The sequence below is a fragment of the Catharus ustulatus genome, chromosome Z (genome assembly GCF_009819885.2).
Source record: "Catharus ustulatus isolate bCatUst1 chromosome Z, bCatUst1.pri.v2, whole genome shotgun sequence".
Classification (NCBI taxonomy): Eukaryota; Metazoa; Chordata; class Aves; order Passeriformes; family Turdidae; genus Catharus; species Catharus ustulatus.
Genome location: NC_046262.2, coordinates 28976441 through 28995109, shown reverse-complemented (window position 1 = coordinate 28995109; position 18669 = coordinate 28976441). Strand labels below are relative to the sequence as shown.

The 18669-nt window shown below is 41.5% G+C and overlaps 1 protein-coding gene across 3 annotated transcripts in view; it reads right to left on the bottom strand.

Moving 5' to 3' along the window:
• Nucleotides 1–18669, bottom strand: part of KDM4C (lysine demethylase 4C) — a 256853-nt gene that overhangs the window by 67459 nt on the left and 170725 nt on the right. For all 3 annotated transcript variants that reach the window (XR_004420744.2, XM_033085582.1, XM_033085583.1), the window contains exons 16-17: nt 17309–17364; nt 11490–11598 (exon numbers count right to left, since the gene is read on the bottom strand). Coding sequence is in view for 2 of the 3 variants with exons in the window: in XM_033085582.1 (XP_032941473.1) it covers nt 11490–11598; nt 17309–17364 (165 nt within the window). In the remaining variant the exon portion in view is untranslated. The remainder of the gene's footprint in view (nt 1–11489; nt 11599–17308; nt 17365–18669) is intronic.

Below are 18669 nucleotides of genomic sequence, written 5' to 3'. Positions count from 1 at the left end.
AAGTGCCACAGTAAAAAAAGGCAGGACAAAGCTCTAGTCTCTAAAAGACTGTGCCATTTTTCCACCAAGAAAACTTTATCTAAAACTGATACTCTATCCTTCTTCTTGGGAACTGCATAAACAGAAAGCTCACAGAGAGCTGCTTCAGCTAATGGAAAAACAAAGTAACCCCAGGCAGCAGCTCAGCCATAATTTTTTCTCTTTAAAATAAACATTTACTTGAGTTACTTTAAATCCTCAGAATATGCTGTGCAAATCAACTTACTACTTTCTTCAGCAGCTCTTTACAAGTATTATTTCAAATACATGTCAGTTTCCTAAAGGAAAACCAGTGTCTGCTCATGAACACAAGTTCTCAAGCTTATAACCTGAACTGGACCTTTTACCCTTCAGGGAACAGGTCTCACAGTAATGTTCCAAGGATCATCACCCAAATGCCTTGTGGCAGAAAACTTTAAGTGAGAGAAACAACAGGAAAAAGTTAGTTAAAAGTGCTAAAAATACAAATTTAACTGCTGAAAGCTAAAAATTCTCACTGAACTGAGTTTCGAACTATTTAGAATTATTTGTCCAAGCAATTAATTTATTGAGAACTCATTATTCTATCCTTAAAATACATCAAATTTTGAAACAGCATACAGCATATGTAACAAGCAGAAGGGGTTAGAAGTGACCATGCAAATGGAAAACTATGATCAAATCCCAAACACTGACATTTGGTGGGACAAATCACATAACTGAAGCACTCCAATTGACAGCTACAAACTGTTCAGAAGGTTCAGGCAAGGAAGGAGGGGCAGGCAATTTCCCTTCTCTATGGACTTGATTGCACATACCCATGTTTGAAAAAACAGTGATGAACAGGTCAAGAGCTTGTGGTTGAAAATCAGAAGCCAAGCTCATGGTTTGTGTTTATTGCCCACCTCAATTGAGTGGACCCTGTTGACAAAACCTGTTTACTCCACCTGCAGGAAGCATCACTCTGGCACATTCTGATCCAGCTTCAGGGACTTGTCAGGACAGTCACCTGACATCTGCTGGAAAAGCACCTCAGCAAGATATAAGCAGTCCAGGAGACTCCTGGAGAGCATCAAGGAAAATTTCTTAACCAGGGGACAGAGAGGTGTTACTGCACTTGCTGCTTACTGACACAGATTAACTAACTGGAGAGGTCAGGATCAGTGGCAGCCAGGGCTACAGTGGTCATGCCCTGGTGGAATTTGTGATCTCAAGGGTTATGGGCCCAAGAAAAATTAAAGTCAGTATTCTGAATTTTAGAAGCCTGAACTTTTAGTTATTTAAGGAATAAGGATGGGACCCTCTGGAAAACTGCACTCAGGGAAAGAGGAGCAGAATAGAACTCTCAGATCTTTGAGGGTATTTTTCTTAGAGCCCAAGATGTCTCAATTTCCACCAGTGAGCATTCAGGCAAGGAAGGCAGGAGACCAGCATGGCTCAGTAAAGACCTCCTGGACAAAGTGAAATACAAGAAGGAAAAGCACTGGACATGGAATCAGGGACAGATATCCTGGGAAGAAAAGAGAAGTGCTGTCTGGTTGAGGAGGCACAGGATTAGGAAAGCTACAGTATAGTTTATCTTAGCTTGCAATGCAATATGTAACCAAAATAATGTATTCTATTACCATCTGTTAAAACCAGGTGGGGCAATTATCTTTATCCCTTCCACGACCCATCCTCTATCCCAGAAAGGTATCTTCTGTTAATGGCCATTGCGTCCCACAACATGACTGATAAAATTACATCATCCCATCGTGAGATGCTCCACCCAGAGGGAGGAGCCAAATATTCCTGCCTGAATATAATCTGAGATTCAGAAAATCACAGCCAGTCCTTTTCCACTGGATTCCCAGAGGAAAACCAGACCCTTGTACATCACCAATGGACCTTCAGGAAAAAAGTACACCTTTCTACAGGATTACTGGTTCAACAGAACCACATCTGTCACTCCAGGAGGCCTGCTGCCACCATTTAATCAGACTGCTGCCAACACCCTGATTGACAGGGTGTCAGATTGTATTCTGACTCTGTCAGTGCTTTTGTCCTACTGCATTTTGTTTTAATTTTCCTATTAAACTGTAGTTCTGACTTGGGATCTCCCACTGGCTTGCTTTCAAGCCAGCACAAGTTAGAGCTGAATTTGGCAAGGGATACAAAGAATTGTAAAAATGGCTTCTATAACATGTTAGTCAGAAATGGAAGATTAAAGAAAATGTGAGGTACTCAATAATTTTGTTTGCCTCGGTGTTAGTAATCACTCTTCCCACATCTTCGAAGTCCCTAAACCTCAAAGCAGGAACTGGGGAATTGAAGTCAGGTTCAAGACCACCAGGGGGATCTGAACATAGACAAGTCCATAGGACCCAGTGAGATGCATCCCAGTGTCCTAATGGAATTGGCTGATACAGCTGCCAAGTTACACTCCATCATATCTGAAAAGTGATGGCAATCAGGGAAAGTGCCTACTGACTGGAGAAAAGGAAATAATTGCACCCTTTTTTAAATGTCTATTTATAACAGAACATTTTTTCCATAAACACAATCTATCACCTTTGTATCTGGAGTAAGGTGATTTTAACCGGACCATCACTGTAATTATTACCAGTTGCATTTATGACACCGTAAAGTTGTAATATTCAATCTTCTAGAAATTTACTTTTTTTATTATATGTAAGTCTAAAGCAGTTTTGAATAAATTTTGCTGTGCTACTGACTATATACACATTTTAAAAACCCAACACATATCAGTGGGTGATGACCTCATAACTGTTTTATCCCTTGGAAAATTCCACTGTTTCATGTCCTCCAGAATCTTTGAACAGTTTGGGTTGGAAGGGATCTTTAATGACCATCTAGTTTCAGCCCCATTGCCACTCGACCAGGTTACTCAAAGCCCCATACAACCTGACCCTGAACACTTCCAATGATGAGGCACCCACATGTTCTGTGGGCAGTCTGCTTCAGAATTACACCACTTTCAGTGTAAGAAAAAAGGTCTTCTTTGTATCCCATCTAAATCTACCTTCTTTCAGTATAAAACACTTGCTGGTAGTCCTGTCACTGCAGGTCCTGGTAAAGAAAAATTTTTATTATCTTTTCTACAAGTTCCTTGTAAGTATTAAAAGGTCTCAGTAAGTTTTAACCAGTGCTTTCTCTTATCCAGGCTGAAAAGCTTCAGCTTTCTCAGCCAGTCTTCATAGCAGAGTTGCTCCAGCCCTCTGATCATTTTTGTTTTGGACCCATTTTAATAGACTGATTATTTTTTCTTGTGCTGGAAAACCTCAGAACTAGACGAACTCCTCCAGCTGGGAGTACTCTCGAAAAAGCAGAGGCACAAAGTTCCCTCTCTTGATCTGCTGGCCATGCTGCATTTCATGCAGCCTAGGATGCACTTGGCTTGTTGGTTTTTTGGGTTGTAAGTGCACGTTGACAGCTTGTGTCCAGCTTTATCCCCTGGTACTCCCAAGTCTTCTCTGCAGGGCTGCTGTCAGTCTATTAATCCATCAGCCTGTATTGGTACTGGGGACTGTCCCCAGCCTGAACAGAGATTATTACAAAATTGCAGAAGATTTTTTCAGTTTTAATTTGCATTTAAAAATATGGTATGTATTCAATCATGATACAAATAAAAACCATGCACATAACTTGTGCATGTAAAAATCAGGGAGAAATTTTCCTGGATTATGGTGTGTGCAAATTATTTTCTTACAGATACAAACCTGGTGCCAGTTTTTTTTCTCCAGATTTCTAAACTCTGCATACACTGGCCACATTTAATCCTTGACAGTTACTACACTTATAACAGCAGACATGTCTATGTCTCTTTCTGTTAATGTCTTTAGACATTATTTATAGTAATGCATTTATAACATTTGCCATATCTTTCATAAGACTTGATAGTACCGTACCACTACAAGATACAAACTTGACAGTTTGCAATAGGACCTACACATTATTCTGACAGTAAGTACTATACAACCAGCAAACTATATTCTTTTAATATCCTTATTAAAAATCTTATGAACACTGTGACTAAATCATATATAGTAAATTCTATTTTGTACATGATGGCAATGAGTCACCACATTTTTAATAAATTATATATTGCAGTAAGAAATTATTGCATTATTCTTAGTTTAAAATTTTTTTAAATTACTAAAATCTATTTCATTAACAGTTATAAAACAATTTGGAAATATCTTAAAATCTGGTTCTATTTCGGTCCCATTGCCTCTGAATGTGTGCAATGATCTAGTTAATACAGGATTGCATCTATGGCATAATGATTCTACTCAATGGCCCTTCCAGCAATATTTTTGGAAGCACTGAAAAGTAATCAATACTTTTTTGTATTAGCAGGAACGCATAGCAACACTGGTATACATCACTGTGAGTGCTTCTCTACTTTTTCACAAACACAGCTGCAATAGCTCTACTAGCTCACTGTAGTTTAACAAATGAATTTCATTACAAATTAGAACAGAGAAGATGAGCAGTGTCCTCAAATGTCTTTAATTCTTTTTAATCATTAAAACAGAATGACATGCAGGAGAATCCGTGCTCATTCTTTTAAAAGCTCATACAAATTTTTGCTTTGATTCCATTCTTCAGTGCCATACCACTGAGAAACCTCTGTATTTTCAGAATTGATGTACCTTTCAATACCATAATCTTCGGCTTTCAAGCTCACTATTATTTGCCTTCAGGTGCAAATTTTAAAGTGTACAGCCTTTTAAAAAATCTTTATGGCTTCAGCCATATTCTGAAAGGCTTGTAGATCAGTCATCATCACACTGTAGATTTCTTTTCAGAATAATGTTCTTTAGTCAGAGTACACTTGTGGTTATAGTCAGTTCACTTGTCAAATACAAATCTGAGGTCATCAAAAGCTTCAGGGCAACTTCAGCTATTCCAAAACTCATTTTCTACCTCTATTTTGTTGGGAGAAATAGTATTTCAAGTATAAAAATAATAGGAAATTCTACAGATAGAGAAACAAAGGCATCACATGTGCATGTTCCAGCACAGCATTGCAGTGACTGACTATCAGGACAAAGTCAATCCAACACTCAAGCATTTTGAAACACAAAAAATACCAAAAGGAGATAAGATACTTCACTGAAGTTGATATATATTCTACTGAAATTATGATTTTAGAGCTGACATCTCAAAATACATAGGTCTAGGAACAAATGCTAATGATTCTATTTAAGCATTTCTGTTGTAATTGATGAAACATTAAAACATTCTCATTTACAAGGTCTACATTCATTGCAAGTCACATGCCTGGCAAGGCTGAATGACACTAGGCTCAGTATTCCTGTTGGCTTCAATTACTTGGCCATATACTAGCACGAGCTTTTACTTAATTCTAATTTTAAGCCCCATGTTATATTAAAATAGAAAAACAAATAAGAGAGTACTTTCTCTCTAAGGCTGATTTGATATTTGAGAGGTCAGTCTGAATTTTTCATCTCCAGAGACGTTTCTATGCAGATATAATTCATATTTATAATTAGAGCTGTGTAATTAACACTCTTTTGAAAACAGAGACTATCTAGGTACTTGGGGAAAAGCTTTTCCCTTCCCAAAGAAAAATTGAGTTTTATCATTGACTTTGATACACAAAGAAATACAGTTTGTTTCCTATGACCCATAAATAATCAAGAAAAAATGGAATTTTAAAAGCATAAGCATACACCAAGCTTGTCTTGGAGACTTAAAGCAAATGGGACAAGGCAAAAATAAATTACAGTAATTTCCCGATTATAAGCTGCACCATCAATGGGCCATTAGCAGAAAATTACTTGCTGGAGGAAGGATGGGTTGTGAAAAGATAAAGAACAATGTCCTGCCTGGTTTCAATGGATGGCCCATTAGCAGAATACCTGCCATTGAGATAAGGATCACTGCCCCCACCCTCGACAGATGGTGATAGAATAGATACCTTTTATCACACCCTGTATTGTAACATTTGGTTTATAATCAGGTGCGGCTTATGTACGGACAAAGAATGAAAAGTTGCCGACACCCAGAGATGCGGCTTATACTCAGTGTGGCTTATAATAGTGAAATTACTGGTAAATAAAACTAAACTCAACTGGTATCCTAAGCTTTGTCTGCTTTGGGTAAACTGTTCGATGCTGTTTAACGGAACTGGGATGGAAGCTGACACCATACTCATTCACAACAAGAATTTTTTAAATTACATACTTTCTCCAACTTGTCATTAGCTAAAATTCTGTCTACATGTACACAAATTTCAAATGGTGCCCCCGCATCCCATCACTTCTCAGCAACTTTGCCTCTCTTTTATCTGCTCCTAACATTTTCACTGTGATTAAAAGTACTTAAATTAGCATTTGTGCATTTCTTGTTTTCACACTAGCTCATGTCTGCTGCTAAACTTGGAGACCACTGGAACAGAAAACAGTTGTGTCCACAAAAACTAGCATACTGTAATTTTTGCAAAAAATTGGTTTATAATGTGTGATATGGTAAGTATATCCCAATACTTACTCTATGCTGCTAAGTGTAAAGTCATTTCTTTTTACAACTTAAATGTCCATATTCAACTTATTTCTTTCCTAGCTTGGTAATTACAAATAGTTATTCCATGTGGCTATTTCAACTCAAAGTGTCTTGATGGATGTGAATGTCATAAAATGAAGAAAGAAAGCCTGACTCGGACAAAAGAAGATCAGGATAATCTCATTTCTCCATTCACAAATATTTTTTTTTAAAAAAGGGAAAATGTACCATCACAAACATCATGTGTAGAAACCACAGGTTATAGCATCCTTCTGGAATGCTCTCAACACTAAGGTTGCGTAGAAGGTCTTTTGCTTTTGCATGAGAAGTCAGCTAAAGTCCAATAATATCATGTGTTTATACCCCTAAAATAGAAGCAATTTCACCAGAGTGCATCCCATTCTTTTCTTCCCTTATGAAAAACAAAGCAGTCAAATCTTCTATTTATTTTGTCTACTTGCATTCAGGAAAAAATCTCAAAAGACTTAATTTTAAATGAAAATTTCACTGTCATGTAAGTTTTCAGCAGTGATGATACTTGACACATAACCTACTGAAAAAGCTAGAGAAACACGAAAACATATTGGCATGCTATAACAACCCAGTATTTCAAACATGAAACAGCTGAATAAAACATTTTTCAATCTATAAACTACTATTAGTATGATACACATACTGAGTTTTGCTCTGGAAGAAATTAGTATATCTTGAATAGACTGACAGAAAACACACTGATTTCAACTCAAAATTTCAAATGAATTGAAACAATTTAACATCAATCCCTACATCAACTAACTAAGCAATAAAAATAAGCCTACCAATAAGTTCATGTTTGCACAGATGCTTTTTAATTTGTAAAAAAATTAAATATTGGTTTTTTACTTCCCTTGCTGTTTCTTTGTAGATGCTACATTAAAGAAAATGTCAGATCCTGCTCTATAGATCTCTGAAAATAGTAGATGTTCTTCTAATCTGGGATTCTTATTACTTCAGGGGTGAGGAAGAAGGAGGAAAAGGATAGAAAATGCTTCAAACAACTAGAACAATTTGCTCCTACAGTGTAATATCTAATTTTGGTACGGCTGCATGCTAGAACTCAATCAATTCCTTTACAATTTTTTTCCACTGCTCATTTAAAAAAAAAACAATCAACAAATCATATCCTAAATTTTGTAACGGAAATGTGGCACAGTAAGAAACCCACATTTATTTATTACATACCCCATGCTTTATCACAAAATTAATTATAAAAATAGGCTGAAAATTATATATATTTTTTTCTTATGAAGGCTCAGTCTCAAGAAATTATGTACAAATCTTGCCTTTGCTCTGGTAACTCTCTGGCTTGAATGATGGAGAGAGATGAACAGAGGTGTCCTTAATCTATCAAATAGGATAATTGTGAGGCTGCAATTAGATGCTGAAGAGGACCACTGACAGTTCCTAAAATTTCAAAGGGCAAAACTGAGCTGCATCAATTGCAGGTGTGAAAACTCAATATGCTTTTACAGAAATTAACAGCAATGCAGATGGTATCACCTGTCTACTCTTAGGTATAGAGCAAATGGTAACAGAAAGGAATGAAAGATAAGGATGAGGTGAGGTTGTGTGGAGGAAAGTAAAGGCAGGAATTAGTAGACAAATAATAAATTTGCATATAATCCCTGACATTCCCATAAGGAAAAATACTCAGTGCCAGTGGGTATGAGAGCTTGCTATTCTGCAGCATCAACAATCAGAAGTGAAGACTAACTTAAAGATCATGTTTGAATTGAGAAAAATGCGGCAAATATACACAAGACTAGAACATATACAGAAGGTTGTTGGCAGCAAACTCTTTTGAGAAATAGGAGCCCCATGTTTCAGGAAACAAGAAAAATGTTACAAGAGGTATCTGAGATACAGTGTTTAAGAGAAAATAAAAGTATCCATGCAATTCTGCTATGTCTATGTCTATGTCTATGTCTATGTGTCTATGTCTGTGTCTGTGTATGTGTATGTGTATGCGTATGAGTATGTGTATGTGTATGTATATGTGTATGCATATGTGCATGCATATGTGTATGTGTATATGCATGCATACACACACACATACTCGTTTTTATTTTTAAAATACAGAATGACAGCATATCATATATCACTCAGGAAACAGTTTAGCTAGGGCATTCACTCTGAAACACACTAGAATAAAATCATCAGATGCAGTAATTTACTTGCAACAAAATCAAAATTCAAAAGCAGACAGCAGACAGCTGGTGATTTTAGGGCAGGTTTTTTTTTCTGCTCCTCTATCCAAGAAACAACATTTTATTGGTCTATTGGCATTACACCACTACAGAACCTTTTGAAATTGTGAAACTGCCTACTTCCCTCAAATTAATACAAATCTAGCTATTTCATTATAAATGTAATGTAATAAATTAAATCCTGGAATAAAAAGGTTTAATGAGCCAACCAGGATTCTAGTGCTTCCTTCCCTCACAGAAAGGCTGTCTTCTGCCTGCAGCACTACTACATTTATGACTGTTACATGCCTCTCAATTCTGCTGTATTCAGCTGAGTTCCTTTCTTGCAACACTCGTTCCACACAAATATACAAACTCTTCTTCTTTAAAAAACAGTGTTAAGAAAGCCAAATATTCTATTTTTAAACATTGTTATGTTTGCAGGACATCATAGGATTATATACAGCTTTTTACAACACAAGTGTTTCAGTGTCATTTTATATTGAAGGAGGCATGAAGAATTGAAAAAGCAATAAGACTAAAAGCAATACTCTATCCACTGAAGAAAAAAATAGAAGAAAATCTAAAAATTCCTCAACTGTTCATGACTGATTAACATAATTGCTTATTCTGCAGAAATAAACTAGGTATGTAAATCACATAATTTCAGAAACATTGGCTCCACACCCTCATAATCAATAACTTAAAATTAATTCAAGCCTTTTCCAAAAGGCTCCTGTTAGTCTTACAGTGTTTAAGTCATGGACATGCCACAGAATACATTTCAACATCTGATGAATGAATGAATGAATGAATGAATGAATGAATGAATGAATGAATGAATGAATGAATGAATGAATGAACTAATTAATTCAAATCCAGTTGGTGGCTGGTAACAAGTGGTGTTCCCCAAGAATCAGGGCTACTTCTTTATGACCTGGCCAAGGGGACCAAGGGCACCCTCAGTCAGTTTAGAGATGACACCAAGCTGGGCGGGAGTGTTGATGTGCTGGAGGGCAGGAAGGCTCTGCAGAGGGATCTGGACAGGTTGGATCATGGCCCAAGTCCAGTGGTGTGAGGTTCAATAAGGCCCAGTGCTGGGTTCTGCTCATGCCCTGACCAGGTGGCCAAGTAGGCCAATGGCATCCTGGCCTGTACCAGAAAGGACCAGGCCAGGGATTTTTAGCTCGTCCTCAGTACAGCTGAGGCCACAACTGTGGTCCAAGATGGACATTGAGGTGTTTGAGCACGTCCAGAGAAGTGCAGCAAATCTGGGGAAGGACCTGAAGTACAAGTCTTGTGAGGAGTGGCTGAGGAAGCTGGGGTTGTTCAGCCTGGAGAAATGAAGGCTCAGGAGGAACCTTATCACTCTCTACAACTGTCTGAAATGAGGGTGTGGTGGCCTCTTCTGCCAAGTGAAAAACAGTAGGACAAGACACAACAGCCTCACAGTGTCCCAGAGGAGGTTAGGCTCAATATCAGGAGAAATTTCTTCCCTGAAAGGGTCGTTAGGCTTTGAAACATCCTCCCCAGAGAAGTTGGATGATGTCACCATCTCTGGAGGTGTTAAAAAAATGACCAGATATGGCAGATTGAGATAAGGTGTGCCCAGTAGGCTTTGTGTTATTCAGTGAAAGGTAGGACTTGATGATCTTGGAGGTTGCTTCCAAAAAATTTTCTATGATTTCTGTGCTTTCAACCCTTGAATTAACAATTTTCAAGTTGCCTTACATTCTTATGTTATATATATATACACTCTCTACGTATGTCTTTTAAGTTATTTTTAAAAGTACATAAGAAAACTTATTTTTTTAAACTGTGAGCAAAAATTCAAAACACATTTGCACTTGAAGGACAGGCTATCAATTTTAAAGTACTCCAACCTGTATTTCCACATTTAGACATACAGCTACAAAAGAAAAATAATGACTGGAATAAAATGAAATTAAAGTACAAATAGAGTGAAAATATTACTAGCTCAAAATAAGTGACTATAAGGTAAGGTAGACCAAGAACAGTGTGAGATGATCCAGAAAACAGTGTGAGATGATCCAGAAAACTTACGCTTCCTCAAAGACTTTGAATGGGCCACTAGTCAATTTCTTTCTATCTCACAACATCACAGTCATGCACACACTGACAGATTTAGTAATTATCGTATAATATAGCAAAAAACCACATTTTGCACTTGTGCATATTCTCTTCTTAAGCACATCAGTGTTCCTGAATGACACTGTTTAATGTGTGATTTCTGTACACATATTTTGCAATATCCTGATGGCAGAGATACCATATAACAAACAGAGCATGCATTCTTTCACCTTCATAAATAGTAGAGGTAAAAATCAATAATAAAAAGACCTCACAAATATGTACTGTGTAGTATTCCCTGTCTTTTTGGGTTTCATCACCAATACAGCTCCAAAAATGAAACTTTCACAGTTGATACTGGTCAAGTTCATTATTCTTCTCTTGGGGAAGAGTAAGTTAGAATTAAATAGAATACCAAAGACTGTTACTACTGTTAATTAACTGCCATTATGTTTCAAAAGGCCCATCTTGATACAACTCTTGTTATTTATTTCTTACCTTGAACACAACTTACTGCTCTTTACCTGACAATTACCTTCACAATTCAGATTTTTAATACATTTCAAATATTGGAGCACCTTATTAGCAATGCATATATGGAGCATATATTAATATACTACTTACCAATTTTAATCTTTGCAAAGGTATTCCGCTAGTGTCTATCGGAGTACGCTCTGTGACATTACCAAACCTGACTTCTGGGATGGCAATTGCACATATTACATGTGCCCACCTGTGAAAAGTGGCAAGTCAATACCACCAAAACACACATAGAAATACAAGTACTTCAGTTTCTGCTGCTGTGCACTTTGGTTTGGTTTGGTTTGGTTTGGTTTGGTTTGGTTTTCTTAAAGGTACCCATCTTCAGTTACTTCCTAATTAGGCTTTCTTAACCTTCATTAACACATTTTAACAAACCTTGCAACACTACCACTTTGCGTCAATAAAATTTCAAACTGAGGTTTTATTGCAACAGTTCTTAAGCATGTTTTACTTTTTATTTAAGTAAGAAGTTTTTGTAAGTGTGCTGTTCAGGTACATACATAAACACTATGTGGCTCATGTGTAATTTACCATCTACAGCATTTATTACTCATTATTAAAATTACTCAGACCTGAGAAACTATTCTTACACAACAAACATGATTACATTTAATCATGTATCTATCAAAATGCAAAATGAAATGCAAATTATATCAAGGCCTTCTGTCTTCTGATGCAATGGCATCCAAGCAGCCAAGTGATCAAGCCACCAGTACAATGCCCAACATGAACTGGATCTCCTTTAGTAGCAAAAGCACCTGCAAGTGCCTAGGACCATTGTTACATTTAAGACTTCAATGCAAGGTCAGGAGGTTTGTCAGATGATACATGCTTCCTATATGCATCAGAAAGCATTCCAAATCCTCATGATATATTAATCTCAAAATAAGAAAAGCTAAAAGAAACTTTAAAAAGTCTGAAATTAATGTTGAAACTGTGTATTTCTTAAAGAAAAAGAGAAGCTAATGCACTTCTATTAACAAAGAGTAGCCTTCTGAGCCTACTTGTAAAATCTTTTTGGGGTAGACAAGAAGTAAATTTGAATAAGGAAAACATTTCCATCATAAAGATGACATATCAATTAGCAAGTTATACAGTTCAGCCCAAATAAAAATAGATAAAGTGCAGATCCATCCTTTCATTATGGTGACAGTTTGTTCATGTTTTAAATTACACAAAAGAGTCTTGTTTTGAGACTTTTAAAAACATTTTTGTAACAGCTGTTTTCATTGTGACCTCCCCACCTGCAAAACTACATTGTCTTACCATCTAAGATTTATGAGACAGAAATGCTACAAATAAAATGCCTCTTCAATCAATCTTCATCTAAACATTTATCTTCTAACATCTCTCAACTCAACAGACTCAAAACAATTGCTATGTTCTGCTGAAAAGAAGGAATCTCAGCCTTCCTATACAGCATGCACACATATACTGCATGCACATATACCAATCTGATCCATTAGCTTTTAAAAGTATGACATGCTCTTCCTGTATCTCTAATTAGTATGTACAGAGTAAAGAAGGAGCAAAGGGAATGTATGTTAGATTTTACAGCTGTTGGAGAAAAAAAGATATAATTGTAATATACTTTTCCAAAAACTCAAAATTTTGAAATGATGGCTAATGCTGAAAGACAGATTAAAAATTCCACAATGTGTAACAACTACAAGGAAACTCTGTTATGAAAACAGATCAACTGCTTTTACAGAAATCACATCTCACAAATCTGTAAAACTAACCTACAGAGTGATAGAATGTAAACTCCATAACCTTATATATAATTACACAAGAAAAATCATTTTATGCACATGTCTGAGGATTTTCCTCTTAATGTATCTTATGAGGCATTTAAAAAAATTTAAATTTGTATTAAAAAATTATGTACACATTTTTAAAGATGCAACATAGAAGCTACCAACAGCAAATATCAAATGGGCATGATAAATTCTACTGAAATAATATTTTTCTCATTCTCTTTTTATTTAGCAAGTAAACCAATGAGAAAACATAAGGGAATTTAAAGTAGAACTAAAAATCAGTTGAGAATTTTCATGTACTGGCAAAATTCTCCATTAAAATGGCTACAATAATGTTTTCTGAAGGTAAGATATGGCTTGAGTCAAACATAAAACCTTCTCCTAACTGGACGACTTACAGGAGTTACGAAATCAATTGCAAACCACTGATAAATTCTTTCCTAGTAAGTGGAAAAGAATGTCATACCTAGTTCATGTCTTACCACTGCATTCCAAATCATGAAAGAATGAGATCTACACAATATTTCTATGGTACTAAGATAAGCTAATAATTATGAAATTATTCAAAATGTACAAAGACTACAGTAATTTCACGAATACAAGCCGCACCAATTTGACCAAAATTTTGGTGGAAACCCGGAAGTGCGGCTAATATTCCGGGGCGGCTAATCTATTAACAAAATTCTAAAAGCTGCCAACACGGAAGTGAGAGCCCGCGGCAGCCCCAAGCCAAGCTGGAGCCCGGCCGGCCCCGGCAGAGGTGGGAAAGCCTGGCAGAGGCGGGGCCAGCAGTGTGGGGGCGGGTGGCAGAGCCTGAGCCAGCAGGGCGGGGCAGGGAGGGCGGCAGAGCCTGAGCCAGCATGGCGGGGGAGCCCGGGAGAACTGGGGCTAGCAGTGCAGGGGAGCATGGCAGAAGCAGGAAGGCCGGCGGGTGGGGCTGCCTGGCAGCGGGGGAAGCCCAGCATAATCGGGGCCAGCAGCGTGGGGGAGCCCGGCGGTGCGGGGGCCTGCAGTGCCGGCCAGGGCGAGGAAACGCGGCGGCGGTGCAGACGGGAGGGGGCAGCCGGCGAGCCTGGTGGCGGCGGCGGCAGCCCTGCCGGCGGGGCGAGCGAAAGCGCCGCTCGCGAAGCGCCGCCGCCGCTCGCGGAAGCGCCGCCGCCGCTCGCGAAGCGCCGCCGCCGCTCGCGAAGCGCCGCCGCGGCTCGCGGAGGCGCCGCCGCCGCTCGCGAAGCGCCGCCGCCGCGAGCGAAAGCGCCGCCGCGAGCGAAAGCGCCACCGCCGCGAGCGAAAGCGCCGCCGCGAGCGAAAGCGCCGCCGCCGCGAGCGAAGCGCCGCCGCCGCTCGCGAAGCGCCGCCGCCGCTCGCGGAAGCGCCGCCGCCGCGAGCGAAGCGCCGCCGCCGCTCGCGGAAGCGCCGCCGCCGCGAGCGAAGCGCCGCCGCCGCGAGCGAAAGCGCCGCCGCGAGCGAAAGCGCCGCCGCCGCGAGCGGAAGCGCCGCCGCCGCGAGCGAAGCGCCGCCGCCGCTCGCGAAGCGCCGCCGTGGCTCGCGGAAGCGCCGCCGCCGCGAGCGAAGCGCCGCCGCCGCGAGCGAAAGCGCCGCCGCGAGCGAAAGCGCCGCCGCCGCGAGCGGAGGCGCCGCCGCCACTCGCGAAGCGCCGCCGCCGCGAGCGGAAGCGCCGCCGCCGCGAGCGAAGCGCCGCCGCCGCGAGCGAAAGCGCCGCCGCGAGCGAAAGCGCCGCCGCCGCGAGCGAAAGCGCCGCCGCGAGCGAAAGCGCCGCCGCCGCGAGCGAAGCGCCGCCGCCGCTCGCGGAAGCGCCGCCGCCGCGAGCGAAGCGCCGCCGCCGCTCGCGGAAGCGCCGCCGCCGCGAGCGAAGCGCCGCCGCCGCGAGCGAAAGCGCCGCCGCGAGCGAAAGCGCCGCCGCGAGCGAAAGCGCCGCCGCCGCGAGCGGAAGCGCCGCCGCCGCGAGCGAAGCGCCGCCGCCGCGAGCGGAAGCGCCGCCGCCGCGAGCGAAGCGCCGCCGCCGCGAGCGAAAGCGCCGCCGCGAGCGAAAGCGCCGCCGCCGCTCGCGGAAGCGCCGCCGCCGCGAGCGAAGCGCCGCCGCCGCTCGCGGAAGCGCCGCCGCCGCGAGCGAAGCACCGCCGCCGCGAGCGAAAGCGCCGCGGGGCGGGCGCGGCGCTCGCGAGGCGCGGCGCTCGCGAGGCGCGGCGCAGGGCGAGCGAAAGCGGCAGCGGGGCGGGCGGCGAGCCCGGCGGCGGCAGCCCTGCCAGCCGGGCGAGCGAACGCGGCAGCGGGGCGGTGCTGACGGGAGAGGGGGGCCAGCGAGCCCGGCGGCGGCGGCAGCACCACCCGGCCAGCCCCGCCGAGCCGTGGCGCTGAGCTGGGCCACCCAGCCCCGTCGGCAACCATGAGCGGGCCGAGCCTTCCTGGCCCCGCCCCGAGCCAGTAAAGCCCGCTATGCCGCGATCCTGTTACTAATTGGCCAATTTGTGAAAGCTGCGCACGAACGAAAGTGCGGCTAATATTCGGGGTGCGGCTTATCTATTGACAAAGACAGCAACATTGTCGAGGCACCGGGGGTGCGGCTTATAATCCGTGCGGCTTGTATTTGTGAAACTACTGTACTCTATTACTGGGTTTGAAAAAGCATTAAGCTGCAACATTTTCCACTTTAGCAGCTAGAGTTACAGCAATTTCATGGCTATAAGGCACACCCTTCTGACTAAAATTTTCCCCCGAACCCAGAAGTGCACCTTATAGTCCGGTGCACCTTATATGATGTACAAAGTTGCTACATTCGCCACCCCAGAAGTGAGAGCCGCAATGTGGGGGCGGTGCCATGGGAATGCCAAGCCGGGAGGGGGGACGGGAGCGGGTGGCCATGGCCAGCAGGAGCCGTGCGGGGAGGGAGGGAGCTCACGTTGGCCCCGGCCCGGGCGCGGAAGGAGTGAAGAGCCGCCGGGCACCGCTGGCCGTGGGGAGAGCGAAGTACCGCCAGCCGCGGCGGGAGCAAAGAGCCACCGGGCGCCGCCCACTTCATGCCACCGCCGCTCTGTGCACCGCCCACTCTGTACTACGGCGGCTCCGAGCGGTGCCCGCTCCATACCGTGGCAAGCGCCACCCGCTCCGTAGCGAGGCTGCTCCAAGCAGCGCTGGCTCCGTACTGCAGCGCACTGCCCGTTCCGTAGGGCAGCCGCTCTGAGCAGCGCCCGCTCCGTACCGCTGCGAGTGCTGCCTGCTCCGTGCCACCATGAGCGCCGCCCGCTCCGTGCCACTGCTGCTCTGAGTGGTATCTGCTCCAAGCCTTGCCTCGCCAGCCACCGCCACGGGCAGGCGGGAGTACCGGGGCCCGCACATGGGCAGGGTGCTTGGGACTGCATTTAAAGGCTACACCAATCTGTGAAAAATGTTTCCAATTTGAGCACATGCCAATAAATTCCACGACTGCGGGATTCCATTACTAATTAGTTACTTTGTTGAGCGCGGCATAGATCTTCGCGGCAAAAAAAAAGTGCGCCTTATAGTCTGGTGCGCCTTATATGATCTAAAAAGTTGCGAATTTTGTCGATTCCCGGGGAGTGCGCCTTATAGTCTGGTGCGCCTTATGGTCGTGAAATTACTGTACTTGCTATATTGGTCTGTCACCCAGATACAGCAATAACATGATGTCAGCAGCAAAACTACTTTTGACAGTGTGTGCTAGAAGTGCATTGAAAAAAAGATATTTCAGAATTTAAAATTACTTCAATAGGATTAAAATTAAGTCATTGAAAATACTGGGTTTAGAAATTCAAAAGTATTGTACCATAATTTTCAGGAGCAAAGAAGAAAATACAGTTTGCTGTTTGATAAGATAAGCAGACAATGATAAATGAGTTTGCATTTACCTTCTTTGCACAAAGGCCAGCAGATTAAAATTTGGAACAAGCAAGTGTGTGCAAATACTAAAACAAATGTACATTTTACTATCTAACTATCTAAGAAAATGCCAGTGCCACATTTCAATAGAATTGTAATTCTGCAGTGATTCACCTTAAAGGGACACTGTCAAGTAATTAGGGTTGCAAATGCTTTGCACATGGGTATCAACTGGAAATAAAGTTTAAAATAAACACACAATGTCCTGAAGAATATATTACTTACTTTTTGTCTGTGGTTTGCTTTAATGCACCACCTCTCAAATTGCAGAGGCAACATTCCTAAAAATAAAAAATAGAGTAAAAAAAAGTGACCTTTAGTGATGGTTTACAAATCAGTTCTATTCATCTGATCTTGAGGATAAGTAAACTGCTAATGCAATTAATTACTCGATTACATTTCCTTACAGCGGAAGAAAAGGATACAGTAGCAAAAAGAGAAACAACTCTTGATCTAGGTACAACCTAAAGAAAATAGATATTTGAATATTACTTACAGACACAGTGATAGAATCCCTTTGAAATGTAATAAAAAAACCCAAACAAAATCAGCACCAAAAAAACAAACAAAAAAAAATCCCCAAAACTTTTGATCTGTACTGCTGTAGAAAGGCTAGAAACTGACATACATACTTTAGGAAGGTAAAACAAAGTATTATGGCACATAACTACTTTGATAGAAGTTACTGAGAAGCTGACCCATAAGCCTACTGATCTAGCTCAAATTATTTTTTTCTTTTTCTTTTTCCTTTATTTTTCTTTTTTCAGTGAAGGTACTATACCTACACTGCTTTGATCTACAATACAACTCCGTCTCTTCCAGGGTACTCAGCAAGGCATTCAGTAGTCCCCAGATAACATGCCAAAAATCATGGCTTTTCATACCTCTACTTAAAACTGAGCTTTTGAACAGATACACTCTTTTCTTCTTTCCAACCCTTCACTTCTTCTCTACAGTCTCCTTCATTTCTAAATCTATTATTTCCCTTTATTTCTCTTTTTTTCCTCTTGTCCCTAGAGAGGAGCTGATGAAAAGGTTTTGAACATTAGCTATTTTTCTTCCTGCCTGTTTTTCTGAAAGAATAAATGTACAAAATAGAGTCAAGATATTCTGTGACAGTATAGCTATATGAGACCATATCTTTTGAACCCCTACATTTAAGTTGCCCTTTCAGGACAAGCAAACAAACCAAACAAAAAAACCAAACAAAGTGAAACCCCATGTTATAATTTCATGCTATACTCCAGTCTGATCTTATCTTAAAAATTTCAATGATGAAGACTACAAAAGTCTGCCACAAATTTAACCAAATGCTATATTACATTTTCTATGAAAAACATCTTTCCTAACCATAAAAATTGCTTCATTGCAACTATCGGATCTTTTATGTTATTCAAGCACAAAAAATCTTGCCTTATCCACCAAAACCATGGAGAACAGAACATCCTTTTATAGAACAACCTTTTAACTACTTAATATTATTGTAGAGTTTTAAAGAAAAGAATTGAGGGTCAGTACTCTATCCACAATCTTAGGATTGGATACCTAATATGTTCCAGATCACACTTCCCTAACTAAAAGTGAAC